Source organism: Haliotis asinina, chromosome 7, assembly GCF_037392515.1.
Source record: "Haliotis asinina isolate JCU_RB_2024 chromosome 7, JCU_Hal_asi_v2, whole genome shotgun sequence".
NCBI classification, from domain to species: Eukaryota; Metazoa; Mollusca; class Gastropoda; order Lepetellida; family Haliotidae; genus Haliotis; species Haliotis asinina.
This window is the reverse complement of record NC_090286.1, coordinates 54,733,737-54,749,638: the sequence shown is the minus strand read 5'-3', so window position 1 is coordinate 54,749,638 and position 15,902 is coordinate 54,733,737. Positions and strand designations below refer to the sequence as shown.

The 15,902-nt window shown below is 38.7% G+C and overlaps 1 protein-coding gene across 1 annotated transcript; it reads left to right on the top strand.

Annotated features, from left to right (window-relative positions):
* Positions 1-3,965: 3,965 nt before the first annotated feature.
* On the top strand, positions 3,966-7,624 carry LOC137292080 (glycosyltransferase family 92 protein C33H5.2-like). Its single transcript, XM_067823622.1, has 2 exons — positions 3,966-3,973; positions 6,658-7,624. The coding sequence occupies exons 1-2, from the start codon at positions 3,966-3,968 to the stop codon at positions 7,622-7,624; spliced, it is 975 nt and encodes a 324-aa protein (XP_067679723.1).
* The last annotated feature ends 8,278 nt before the right edge of the window (positions 7,625-15,902 follow it).

The window sequence follows — 15,902 nt, the reverse complement described above, 5'->3', positions numbered from 1 at the left end:
GACACTCTCATGGCGCCATCTTCAGGAACAAGAAGCACTTATAAACTTTGGAGCATTTTGGTTGAATGAACATTTTCAGCTCATAAAACATCGCTTGAAATACGCTTTTCAAGATATGTATAGTAACTGTTGTAGATTATCCTCACAACTGTAGCGTTTGAAGTTGAGCATCTTGTATTTTGCCTGTTAAATTGGTACACTCATTATCATGCACCGGACGTTGTCGTTTTCCACAATTCAAACAGGTTTGTCTCCTGAATTACACGTACCAGATTGAATAATGACCCATATCTTTTCGACTGCAAGATTTTCACCCACTGTTAAAGAGTCCTGAAAATCCTCAGTCACCATCTAGGTTTGAGGTAATTGACATTATCTGCAGTGCAACTTGTTTTAAAGATATATCAATGAGTGAGTGGGTGTGTTTAGCTCCTCCAAATAAGCCATATGTATTCTTGAAAGTTTACACATGACTAACGACGTGTGTTGTGAACAGACATGAGCGGAGCGGCTGAATGAGCCGTACATACTATCCTCTGGTAAGGGCACGTAATCAGCACAGTCATCTTGGATGAAATCACTTACATTTCCAGTTTTGACATTAAACTCTTCACAAAATGTAAATATAATGTCCTCCCCGTTATCACAACTTATCTACGTATAACATATCCCAATGCCATTGTCATCAGAGGTATATTTTAGTTGCTGAACATTTTGGATGGATTTAGACAAAACCAGATAAGTCAAAGTTTCACAGAATAATCTGAAAATCAAACCATTCTCCCAATGAATATACACAGGTGTTGATGCTGAGGAAATAAACAGATTAAACAGTGATTATACAGCCTGAGTACCACCCATGTTCTCCTAATATCACTGGCTCACAAATAAAACAGTCATGTGCATTGAATATTGGACTAATTTCACTTTTATTCACACACCAAATTTTAATTAGTTTTAGAACATACTACCTCCCCATCAATTCATGTCGGGACAATTGACACATATGAGCGCAACGGAATCAGCAACACCTTTTGGCACCGAAACGTCTATCCAATATAATCGATATTTAACAATTTCTAGCTGACAAAACGACAATTTCAGGCATTTATATTTGCAAGGAGGAATGGAGTAAATGAACAGCGAGTATTTCACACAAAAATAAACATATAAAAGTCCTTCTAAGTCTATAAGACAGGCGCGGCATACTGTTAACACGTGTATGTTCTTTAGTGAAAACAAATCTGATATTGTTCATTCCTTCAATAAACACATGTACAATGTCTTGCGCTTTTACGTTGTGCTTCTAATATATATAAACTAAAATGCCCCAAATGAACTTTACTCTTCCCGAAGATTATGTTAATGAAAAATCCCCAGAACAGATTGACCATATCTGGACTGGATGAAATGATCAACAAAACAACAAACAATGTTAAACTCTAGTCTAATTCTATTCTTGTTGATCTGTCAATGATATATGAAGAGATCATTAGATGCAGCACACCCGTGAAGGTCCGCGGGTACAATAGGCCTTCAGCAACCCATGCTTGCCATCGTAAGAGGCGACTAATGGGATCGGGTGGTCAGGCTCGCTGACTTGGTTGACACATGTCATCGGTTCCCAATTGAGCAGATCGATGCTCATGTTTTGGTCACTGGATTGTCTGGTCCAGACTCGATTATTTACAGACCGCTGGAATGGATAGCTGGAACGTTCCTGAGTGAGGCGTAAAACTAAACTCACTCACTCATAAATAGCATACGATTATATTCTGATCATTATTATATTAAGACAATATTTTGTATTATTATTCTGACAATGCATGCATCGGTCTCACTCTCTCTCTCTCTCTCTCCAATCAATCATACGTACATACATACATACATACATACATACATACATACATACATACATACATACATACATAGCCAATATCTATCACGCAGAATTCAAAGTTCAACTGCTTGAGCAAAGAGAAAAGCCTTTGAATTTGAATCAAAAACAGCTAAATCTGGTTGCGTTTTGAGATGAGAAAGTAGATTGTTCCTGAATTGAGGGGTCACAATATGTTGGGTTTTTTTTGTCAAGAGACACTAGTCATTTGATCGGTGAGAACATACGGAAAAGTAAAGGTGGAATAGAATTTGGGAAGAGAGATACTGGGTTAGAGACGCTTAGAGTGGAAGACTAGTTCAGTTCAGGTGAGGTCATTGTCATCATTTCATTCATTTTGAGGTAGTGTGACGGCATCCAGCTTGTGATACACTCTTCAGTGATAAGAAATAAAGACACAGCTGATGAGGAACGTAAGGGTTTGAATGATATGTAAATCTGAGCGTCGTCAGCATATAAATACAGTTCAAGGTTGAAGGATCTGACGATATCACCTAGAGGGGAAGTAGATATGGTAAAATGGAGCTCGAGAGGTCCAAGAACCGATCTTCTGATATGTCACATACTGATGTTATCTAATTGCTAAGTAACTATTCTCTTAAAAAAGTAGGGGAACTTCATTTTTTCATTTACGATTAAAAATATTTAGGAGTCAATCAATGTTGATATGATAATATGAGAGTGCATTTACCATTTGCACCTCCTGACAGCCATAGTTATTTGGACTGTAGTCGCTTTGGAAAGATGAATGGTTTTTATGGCATGTAATTTGCATGTATACGATTTTCATTTTAAAACAAACGACTAGAAACAAACACTAACACATGAGTGATGCAAGATGATTTCTCGACCTTGAAAAAGCGTCAAAATCAAGAATGGGACCCCATGCGATATGGGAATACTGTGTTGTGCACGTGCATATCATGCCTTGTGTTTTGGGGGTGATTAAAGAGGGAAATGGTGGTGCGTTCATAAAATGTCTGTCCTTGAAATGTTTGTTAACGTTTACACTTCCTATCTAATTGAAAGTTCAAGTTCCCCTACTTTATTTTTTAAGAGTATATACCTACGGTACCTCTTGGGTAGATGTTTACCTAGATTAAGTAATAACACAACAGCCTGCGGTGGGTCCTATTGTTCCCTAGAGTGGCTTGGTGTACTGTTATTGTTATTTCGGGGTTTGCCAACGTCCTTTGCCACGTACGATTGTAAGTCTCCAAACCTCGATACTGAATACCGTTGTAATATAGTGAGGGAAAGAAATAAGGAGTCAAATGAAAGGAGTCAAAAAAGTAAAGAAACACTTGCGTTTTCATGTGATCCCTTATTTTTTCCTCAGTGAGTGATATGCAGTATCACGCTGGGAACTTCTGAAACTCCTTATGATGTTCTCAGTTTGGTTGATGGAGTAGTATGTAACATTTTCTTTGGAGCAATTTCATGTCTGTCTCGCTTGGTCCTAGTAATGTGTCAGTTTTCTCTGATTATTGTTTAAAATACATTGATACTATGAAAATTATGTGGTGTTTTCCGTTGTTCCATGCGTACATTTCTATTATTCACTAAGAATCCTATTTCGGAGAATGAAGCATTAGGATTTCTTCAAGCTTTGTTTTCTGGGGACATTCCTTTATGCAGGTTACACTAATTCACCGTAAATGAATATTCAGAAACATTCAATATGCGTGTCACGGTCGCTGCACAGGTATTTGTTGTATAAACGGAATTGTTAATAATTTATTTTCTGTTCGCTAGCAGCCTTTCATCTGGATGTGGTTGGTGGGTATTCTCTAGTGCAATGTGCTGGAAAAGACACGTCTATGACTGGCACCAGCTGGGATTCCTTCCTCCATATACCTACGCTTCATGGTATATTCTCACTGACTTTTAAAGTTGGATCGCTGTTGAACAGAGGCGCATGTTATGGCTCTGCGTTTAGTGAAAATGACTTATATGTTTCCTTTCATCATTTTGATTGGAATCCTTCTCTATATGCCTTTCATATTGCTAAATGAATATCTTTTGCAACGTACATTTCATGGATTTTTGTCAGAGTTTCAGAAACGAGATGCAGAGGTACGCCAGTATATTTCGTATCACAGCATCGCGGTAGACGGTGTTGACAGAAACAGTATCAGTGAACGTTCAAAGAAAACTTTCGGTCCATCAGAAAGGGCAAAGACGGATGTTCGTGAATGGAAATATGGTCCTAAAAAGACCGAAGTAAACGCCAATGAAGCTGGAAAGAAGGATGAAGCTGACAGGCGTTTTGGGGGATTTCAGTGGGTCAGTGACAATGTCACGTTTGTATATTCTGGTTACTATGACGACAGAGATGACATTCCTGTGGTTCGTGTTATTGCCATGATTCCTGGTGATCTGAAGTATTACTATACCTGTATCTTGGAGTATCCCAACGAAGTGTTCTCTCATGTTATTGGTTTCGCAAAATACAATTTTGCTGAAGCTATGCCAAGACTCCTACAAAATCGGTATGTACATGTTTGTGAGAATGTGTTAAATATGGCGTTTCCTTGCGAAAGTTGTTTTTTCAACTGTGCCTCCTATAAATCTAGATAGATTCCTTTATCAAACGCAATTCATTTTATTACACGACATCGGCAATGACCAATGAATTACTTTGTTGTGTTTTGTAATTTTCCAGAAACAAAAGGTGTATATTTCAAACGTTGATCCCCCACACGATCACACTCCAACACATCCTCAAAAATGGAATGGTCAGTTCCGCGAATGTATTGTTAGCTGTGTAAACACGCTTGTTGTCTCGCAGTGTGTCAATGCAAAGTTGTATTGAAAGTCAGGTGTCTTCTGTCGTGATATTGCTGAAATATTACTAAAAGCGGCGAAAAACCATACTCACTCACTTGTGTTGAAATCACCCAAAGTACTGTTTACAAGACATTTGCATTAATAACACACAAACAACCATATCGTGAATGTGAGATGGGCCACAGAAACAATACCGAATCAACGTAAGCATCAACAGAGAGATTGGTGCTTCTAGTTTCCAGCGATTCATCTCATGCATCAGTTCTTGACCCGGAACCTTCCAAGGCAGGGATATTCAGGAATGACAACCAATCCTTAAGTGACACACAGGAGGAAGCAAGCTACAAAGATATTTTTATATCACTTGAAAAATATTCCACAAACTGATTTCGTAAGAGTTCCAAAAATTGTTATCAGCTATTCGTAAGAGCACCACAAATTGATATCAGCTATTCGTAAGAGTTCCACAAATTGGCATGATGGATTATGTATTTGCCATACTGGGAAAAAATATCGACCCTGATTTGTGAGTTTATTCTCCAAATAATATTTTGTGTTTCCTTTCTATACTTTGTAGGGAGGTCTTGATGGTCACAGTGAAGGTCAATGCTCCATTCCTCACATGAGTAAACATACTAAAGATTTCCCTTTAGGCACGAAAAATCAACATTTCTCACTAAAGAATTAGTCGTATGGATGACACAGGCTTGTAATGTTCAGACCAGTTTCTTCGATAATCTGTGCAGATAATATTAAGATAAATCTACGAAGAGACAATTATTTACTCATTACATTAAATTGTCGATACAACCAACTGAAGATTCAGAAACAAAGCACAAGATTGGCGAAAACGTCTAATAACAGGATAATTACAACACGACGATCATTTTTGTGTTCAAGCATAAATCAGGCTGACGGTTATATCTTGACCGACGGGACACTTTGTCCCGTTTGTAATTTTACTATAATTTAATTTCTTGTTTCATGTTTGGACTGAAATTAGATTTAAACCTTTCGAAACCTAATACTCGTCCTTATATTCCGTGTCGACCAGACAGTGTTCTTTAAGAGGCATGATAGGTTTGTTAACTGCATTGATGCTACACCAAATGTTCCAACGAACCAAACACCCCAAATGTTTGAAAGCAACAAACACATAAACTGTGTTGTGCACCGGATATCCTCAAATTCGATTTTCACATTAGTGAGTGAGTGAATATAGTTTTACGCCGTACTCAGCAATATACCAGTCTTATGGCGGCAGACAGTCCAGTGATCAACAGCATGAACATCGATCTACGTAACTAGGATATGATGACATGTGTCAAGTCAGCGACCTTGACCACCCGATCCATTAGGTCGCCGCTTTATGACAGGCATTGGTCACTGAAGATTATTTCTAACCTGGATATTCACGGGCCAGTTTTCTCATTAAGATCTGTATTGACGTTATGATTTACACACGTGTGCTTATGTTGGCACATTGATCCATTTTCTGGGCATTCATGCAAGGGCATCCTGATCGTCCCGAACAACACAATTCATTCAACGAGCATGGGCTCCTACCATTCCATATCAAGAAGAACAGATTTTAAACAACTCCAAACCTTAATCCAAATACTGCGGCATAAATGTAAATGACCTAACGACCGCTCCTTACAGGTGTGAAAGTGACGTTCGCCAGGCGTAAACTGATCACGTTTCATTTCCATACCACGGCATCGATCTCGGATCTTTGGTCTTTGGATAGTCGATGAGACTATCTTGTATAGTTAGATCTATGAATATCCAGAATGTTTCACGGGATTGATCATTTCTCAAAAAGTGAGCTATAATATCTTTTCTTCTCGTAGATTCCGCCCGACATTGATATACAAACAAGTGCACAGGTTATTGCACTTCTATTCATCCGTTTTCTGTATTTGCGGAGAATTCAGTCATGTATAGATTCCGTGTGCCCTATGTTTCAGATACCGAAATGGCTATGTGATTTGCCCTGTACCAAAGGCATTTGGCAGACCATCCTTCCTCTCGGTTCATCAGCAGGGCAACATATCTCCAAGAAACAACATCACAGTGTGGCGTACCAAGCAACGGAAGAACTCTTTGACCCGATGTATCAAAGCTTTCGAACACAACTACAATAGTGTGTCACAGCTTGTTTGGAATATTGAACTCAGCCGAATGTTTGGAGTGGACAAGTTTGTCTTCTACCTTGACAGTCAGACGCAAAATGTTGTCACCATGCTCCAGAAATACGAGGCCGAGGGTATTGTAGAAATTAGAAACTTTAGTATCAACCATCCCGGAAGTCCAATTGGCAGTCACATTAAATCGGCTTCGCACTGGACAGAATTAGGTACATATCACGAGTGTCTTTTGTCTCAGATGAAGTCTGCAAAATATGTTCTATTCTATGATGTTGATGAGATCATTGTTCCGAGGAAGCACAACGACCTTGTGCATCTTGCAGATGAGCTTCTCAATAAAACATCAGGCGATAAGCTAACCGGTGCTCTTCTCTTCAAGAACGTCTACTTTCCTGTTTTCAAAAATAAGACGACCAAAGACTTCCTCTTCAAACGTCTTGCTGAGATGTATGATATACATCCCTTATTGTACACAACAAGAATGAAGACAAGCCCTGAGGGGATCCGCCCCAAAAGCCTGGTAATACCCGATGTAGTTGAAGAGATGTTTATTCACTATGTGGAGGTGTATAAACGTGGCTACCAGACTCTGGTGGTGGAGGAGGACGTGGCCTCGATGCACCATTATCGGCGTTCGAAAACAACGGACATGCACGGACCCGAGACAGAGGATTTCTACATGCACAGATTCTCAGAAGCTCTAGTTGCAGCAGTAGCGAAAAGATACAAGAGTCACAGTCTTACGCAAAAGAATATTTCATTGGGCTATCCTAGAGGAACATTTTAGAAATGGATTCATATACATGTATTATGAAATATTCCAAAATTTATTCAGTTCTACTCAGCATATTTTCTTTCAGCTTCGTGACGGCAGTCTGCAAATGTTAATGTCTTGTTAACAACATTAAGAACCATCGGTCCACACACATGAGCATGCAACTACTGCTCTGAGTATGACAAACGGATCTATTACTCACTCCCTCCTTTGGGTTGCTGCAGCTTAGTATTCATTAGACTATATATCAGATTTTCAGAGCATCAGTTAGATACATATATAACAATGACATTTTGCTCCTGGATATATCACATATATTGCAATACCAGAGAGGAGTGTTGCAAGGGTGTTAGGATACTGGTACATTATGTAGAATGAAGTAATGTACACACATTGTTGACAGCGGATACAATCATAATATCTCCTAGATCATTATGACGGTGATGTGTAAATCATATAATAAAGTTCTCGGATAAACTGTTACGAGAGTGTACTTTCTGTATATTTTGTTATTAATTATTATTGCGGTAGTTGTAAATGGGTCACAACTTATAGTGTTTTGAATAATTATAATGATGGGTCACATTTCGTATAATAGATGGTCAGCACTTTTAGGATTTGGGCAGCAGGCTTTCCGGAAGTACTTTGGAGTTATCTACCCTTGGTTTTCTATTTGCTGACTTCCGGGACACTATTCGAGAGCATTCGAGAGCGTAAGTGTTCGAAAGTTCTTGAAACTATCACTGAATATATATATATATATATATATATATATATATATATATATATATATATATATATATATATATATATATATATATATATGTATATATATATATATATATATATAACTAGCTGCCGTGTTGTGACTGACACACACTTACTGGAGTATATACATCATCATCAATCGCTGCCAACGCTTGGTCTTCATAGCCGTCAGACAGCTCGCTGTGTTACATTCTGCATAACTGTTTCTGTTTCTCTCTCCCACTAAGACTCTGGTGAGTTTGCTATATATTTTGTGACCCACAGACCCAAACCCTCATATTTAAAATCGGTATTGTGAAATTGACTTGTGACCTTGTATATCTTGCTCTCTTTGCTAAATAATACAATAATTGAATGTTGTATACTTTTCTTTGTTCTGCTTTGCTGGTTCAAAGGGAATTTCTTACACCTTTTGTCACGGTAAATTCTTAACCGTAACAAAACATCTCAGATGACATGTATACTAGTATTTACAAATGAATGTACTGTGACCAGCCATGAAACTATATTTTCGGGCGCTTCATATTTTCTAGTAACTGATGGTTAACTGTAGGGTATGATTACACCATTACCGCATTGTATCGGGCCAATCATCAGCAGATGACAGAACACATGACCCCATTACACCTTGACCCCAAGACGCCAGTCTTCGCCAGATAACATAACGTAGGACCCATGAAGATCCGGGTTAGAACTGATCTTCAGCAACCTATTCTTGTCGTTAGAGGCGACTAACGGGATCGGGTATTCAGGATCATCAAATCCCATCTGCACAGGTCGATGCTCATGCTGTAGATCACTGATTGTCTTGTCCCGACTCGCTTATTGACAGACAACCGCCACATAGCTGGACTATTCCTGAGTGCGGCGTAAATCTAAACTCACTCACTCACAATATATGACGGCCTTAATTGAAAATTCCAGCCTGCAAAAGACAATCCACGACTTGTGAAAATGAGCATCCATCCTCACAAAAGGGCCACGGTGACATAGTCATCAGCTTGAACGAGCCTGACCAGCCGAGCATTTAGCACAAGCGAGCTTGTTGGGTACATACATTCTCACCCGGAATCCACAGAGCCGACTTTAACGAAACTCAAGAGTACGAGTGTGGAGTTAACATAAATCTAGAAACCGACGTAACATCAATAATATATGAGCCATATTGTAATGAGAACATTTTATACTTTAAAGATTAAACAAATTTAGATCAAAATACCTCTCGACAATGTGAAGGAAAACTACTTAACTGACACTAAATGAGTATTTGACATTTTGACTTAAAAGCATGAATAATACAAAATAGAAACAGGTCCTAGATCCCCAGCAAGCAAACTTAGGCGATTATTCTGGGGATCGTGGGAAGATATAAAACTGCAACTGCTGCTTTCTACACGGTTGATGAAATCTCAATACAGTAAAGCAGTATATGTTTCAGCGAGCTCACCACAAGATGTACCTCTTGAAAACCTGTCATTTATTTGATACGGCGACGTAATACATATACTCAATGTGGCTACAAATACATAAATCCTTTACTGACAGCGTTATAACCTAAACCCCATCATTAAAACCACATTTCGACATTTAATTACCTTAAACAATCTTTTTGGACAACATTGCACCATTCTCACCCTCGAACGAAATTTCAACCAATCAGAGGGGCGCGCCGCCGTGACGTAATGTGATGTATACCTATTTGGGTTGCTGCAGTATTGATGTACATTTCCTGGGGTAGATTTATGTCTTAGTCTAAACTGCAATCGCGACAATTGTTTTGAAAACTGAAAGTTCTGTTTCACAATCTGGTGCCATTTAATCTTATCACCTGCTTTGCATATTTCCCGAGATACAATCTGTTTTTATGGATGATTCTGTCAAAATCGCTTGTTGTCATAATGGTTTATATGTTGTTCTGTTACAAACGGTGTCATGCAAAATCTGTTTGGGTCATGATTCAGATACATATCTAACTAAGAGTACGAAATAGTTTTGACTATTTAACTTGATGGAAACAAACCTTATTCCAGTTGATTCACAAACTGACTTAAGACCGTGACGCCACGATTTTAAAAGATGGCGGCGCCCTGTCTGTGAATAAAACTGCTATTTAGGATTATTTTCATCCAGTTATAAAATGTAACTAGTTTCTACTGGTAGTAAAATATGTATTTGATGGATGGACAATAGAATTTTGCATGTCATTGCTCATGACATTACAATTTCACCCTAAGAAGCAAGGTGAGTGTCAGTATGGTACTACTTAATATTATTGTCACAATCTCGCTTCCGAGGAGGAAATCGTTATATTACAAGTTGTTTCATGCAAAATCCTTTTGGTCATTAATAATTTACAACTAGAAAGTAGTTTTGATTTTTTTAACCCGATGAAAACAAATCTAAATAGCATCTTCGATCTTGGAAGGGAGATAAGCGTTGAACCACCCGATTTAATACGTACAAGCTTCCACAACGCTCGCTTCGTACTCACAAACACATTTAGCACGCGCTGAGGGGTACGGTGGAAATATGTGCATGGTGACACCATCACCCGACAACTGGGAGCATTTGTCTTGCTGGCGTCGAGGAATCAGTAAATTGACGAGCTTGTTGCACATTTTACATACACCTAACTGAAAATCCTTCCTAACATGACTCTGGCGACAGTTACGTAACCTGTGAGTGGTTTCAATGGTGAGCGAGAATGAAAAAGAGGGCTTTTGGGGAACTTTTGATAGCTCGGTTTGAATTAACCATTCGCTTTTAAAGAATGAATTTGGTGTTCTGCTTGAGACTATCGACCGTTCTTCCATATGTAATGGTTAAAAGAGTAAAACAAATGTGAATTTAATGCTGGAAAAGACCAACAACCTGTCTTATTGCCCCGTAACGTCCTGCCACATACCAGGTGTTACCTCAAAGTGTGCTACTGTTCAACCGACTGTAAACGGGTACACGGAAGGATATCATGTAGCACCTCACGGCAGGTTTTAATACTTCCCAAGACGTTGAGAATGGAAACGAATCCACTGGACAGAAATGGACAGACGGAGAGACCACAATGGACAGATAAAGAGGCAAGGGGATTGTCTTTGATTAAGTCTTACTGGTGTGAAAACATACAGGGTCAAAGCAATAAGCGTTTAAGGTTATAAAAGTCATAACTGAAATAAAGAGAATGATAGCGACAGTGTGGTACCATGTACCATAAAAGGCAGTGTACAATGCAGTGGTGGTTATCAATAATATAGATTACCGTCATATACATGCTTCCGAGAAATTTATACATGTCTTGGCTCAACAGTATCTGATCTTTGGAAATGAATGTATAATACTCAGATATTGCTTGTCCAGAATATGTCGATAAGACAATAGCGCAAAACATATCGTAAATGTGATGATTGCTGTGAAGGTTATGTTTATATCTTGTGGTTCTTTGTTGTGATAACTATCTCTCTCTACTGAGTGTAGGTACGCATGTGGATTGTGTATTGAAAGGGTACATGCAATTAAATTTTACTGTATACAGTATGTACCACTGAACAATTAAACACTTTCCCTGGCAACTCACCCGTGAAGATTAGTAGATATGTTCCTCACCACCTGTCACCAATAATCAAATACATAATCAAATATAAATATTACTCTTTCATATGCAAATAAATGGAGAGTAGCAGTAACCACTTGAATGAATGGTAATCATATAAGTTGACATAACAGTGTTAATATCTATATATAAATGTATATATGCATATTGTTTGGAGATAGAATGATTAATGTATCTTAAAAAAGCTTTTAATGTTTGGCGGTGCACGGGCGTGACCTCTTTGTATTGTGATCAGTGGTTTTCGCTTTAGTGAGGATTGACAACACCAAAAAATACAATACGTGATAAGTGTGAAGTGACATCCAGGTATGACATGTGTTGGGACATCTGGTCACGACACAGTGGCAGCAGCAATAATGTTTAACTACCTTCAAATCTTTTGTGTTGAATTATACCAGTGCTGGAATATTTTTATATCAAAACAATGTTTGTCAAATCTGGCTCAAGTTTATTTCCAAAAATCAGGACTAACGAATGTCCATATACATTAAAAGGTTAGACTTTAGTTTAACTTTACAGAATAAACCGGCTGAAGCGTAATCTGCACTATGACTTCCGCTGAGATAGTGTTTTCTTTTTTAACATAAATGGGGGCAACTACTCTCTGTTACTGTGCAACCGAATGACAACAGATGTGCAATAATCTTCATAAATTGCAACTGGCGACATATCATCTGGAAACTGTGATCATTCTGGTTCACTCGGTTCCGCATCAGCATTATCAGTGGTAAAATAAACCATAATAAACTATCGGTCACACGTAATTGGGCTGTCAGTCGAGATTTGATGATTTCGTTCTAGATATACTCATGAATATTTGATCAAAGGCGAAGATGGTCCACTTTGCAACTATTGTGATGAAAGAATCTCGGTCAAGCATGTCTTGCTTGTCTTCTGATTTATCGATCACAAGGGATAAATATTTCAGTATCAGAACAATAGATACGAGTTACTTTTTAAGTGGAAGCTTAAATAATAAAACTGCGATTGTTTGTGGCTGTATCCTCAAAGTGGGTTGAAATATCGTGACACTATTGATTCAAACGCCCAAACACATCAGCCCAGTACAAGTAGAAGACAGACTTCTCATGCAGCTTGTGACTTGGCACTGGCAGTTGTAAATCGATTCCGAAAGGTTTGGAACTCAAATTATCTCTCATCTGCACTTGATGGGTTTTTTCGGTCTTCTAGAGCAAGGGTCTGTCCTGTACTTTACAAGTGGTTTGGAACCTGTCCCTCAGTCTGTGAAAGACGGAGGGAGACACCTATGGATTGGCCATCCTGTGACCATGCAATGGCACTGCTTCTGCTGTGGGCGCGCATCGGTGAAGAAGTTGCGAGGCTTCAATACTGTCTGTAGCTTCTTAAGGAAGCGTTGCTACATGCAGTAAGGGAAGTCTGTTGTCGACATGCACTAGTCTGTTGTGTTTGGGCTTTTGAATCGAACATGGCGCTGGTGTGTTTCCGCACCCTTGTTTTTCGCTCTTTTTTGACGATGTTTCATTTCATTCAAGCCCAAAGATTACTGAATCAGTTGCATCACATCAAGTTTCTTATCTATTTTCAAGTTTCTTATTTCTTATCTATTAAAATCCGGGTTAGATTTGGTCTTCAGTAAGCCATGCTTGTTGTAAGAGGCGACTAACAGGGTCGGGTTTTCAGGTTTGTTGACTTCGTATTCATTTCTGTGGATCGATGTACATGATGTGTCTTTAAAAATCGCCGATATATAACTTGGATATTGCTGAGTACGGCGTTAAACAACCAAACAAACAACCAAACCAACCCAGATAACCACTTTACAGACTCAATGCATCTCAGCTCGTGAAATGACACGACCGCCGCCATATTGCTGGAATATTGCTGAGTGCGGCGTAAAACTAAACTCACTCACTCACTCGTAGACAGACATCTTATGACCGCACCACGATTTCTCGTTATCATCGCTGACATACAAAGCTCAAGAGGTGCACGTGCACAACGCAGTAGCCCTATACACGTGCATGGGGTGTCGGTATTGATTTGTGACATTTTTCCAGAGGGTGGATAAACCACTGTAATGTTACATAACACAGTAGTTATTTTTATTATTTGTTTTTTTTAAATTATTATTTAGATGTTTTTTCATTTAAAAATGAAAATCGTACACATGCAAATTTCATGCCTTATACAATCATCTTTCAAGAGCAATGACTGTGTAAACAAGTAAGGTCATGAGGAAGTGCAAGTGGTGATGCACTCTCTAAACATTCATTATTTTGTCAAAATTGATAGACTCCGATATGTGTCCCAATATTTTCAATCGTTAATTAAAAATCAAGTTTCCCAACCTTTAAAGAATACACATAAATATGTTGTATTAATACTGGTGACAATTCTAAAATAATGTCGAAAGCGGACGTACAAACACCAAGACCAAACCCGAAGCTCTCCAGAAATAGGCAAAAGCCGTTATGTAAACAAACGCACATGAGTGTATTTGAATCTCTCACCATTCATGGCACTATTTTATTAAAATCACCACCTAAGACAGCAGTATTCTATTAGCTATTTTCCTTGTACTGTCTATATGACCGTCCAGCTACACCACGTACGACTTTCAAAATATGTATGCGTATCCATTGACTATGAACTACACCTGGAACATACTCCGTCAACCCATTTTGTGATTAGCACTTACCTGTGGCAATGGATGAAATTCCCGTTACATCAATTATAGTCCTTTTGACTCAAAAGCAGACCGATGAATAGCAGTATAACTCGAAAACTAATAAACATAACATACTCAGTGAAACGCTGATCATAATCTGAACGTCATACCAGCTCTGTGAGGTTTTTGGAGAATTTTTGTCCTAATAATAAAATTTGTTTAAGAAACTGTCATTATAGTATAGTGACACAGTTCACTGTTTATTACGAGGGAAGAGTGCCACACAACCAGGTGTTCGAGAGGCACGTGCACAAGTGCTGAGAAAGCCATGCTTTCTCGTACACAAGAGTGCCACACAACCAGGTGTTCGAGAGGCACGTGCACAAGTGCTGAGAAAGCCATGCTTTCTCGTACACCTGGCTGTCCCTTTCTCTGCACTCCTCGCTCGTAACAAATAGCGAGCAGTGTCATACTTTAATGATAGTTTAACTTTATTATTTTAAGGAAACATATTCTGCAAAAAGCTCACACAGTTGGTATGATGTTCTGAATATTATCAGCGTCTCATTGAGTATGTTGTCTTTATTAGTTTTCGAGCTAGACTGCATTTCATAGGTGCGATTTGCAGCAAACAGCACATGCTTTATGGTGGAAGGTGATAAACACTAATGGGACCACACTGCATTATTTTTAGGCTTCTGTATTGGGTCATTTGTCAGAATATACCGATTATTCATAACAAAAGTATTGATTTCGTGACCATTAATAGTTTTCCATGATTATCAACACTGTAACTTTTGGAACATTTATTTTCATGTTACTGATGGAAACCTAATGTAGATAAATGTAAATTCATTGTAATTATGGTTTTGTTTACCGCACCTTATCCTTCCTAATGCTAACATCGTGAAGACTATGTCACGTGTAGGATCAAACACGTCTCCGAGGTTTTGGTAGCGCATGTAAACCCGCGGAGGATGGAAAATAGCGAGGGCCGAAGGCCCGAGGTGTTTTTCCCGATTCCAAGGGTTTACATGCGCTACCAAATCCGAGGAGAAGGGTTTCATCCGTGTTATAAACCGATCTGGTGAAAAATGAATAAGTGAATAAACAAAATAACACAACTCGAGAAAATCAGCGTTGTAGCAAATAGATTCCGTATTGGTGCGCTATAGAGAATCGACTCGAGGTAAACATGATCGTGCAGTAACGGAGTGCGAAATTACAGGCAAGTTCCCTTTAACTATGACAATGTTATTGGCCAA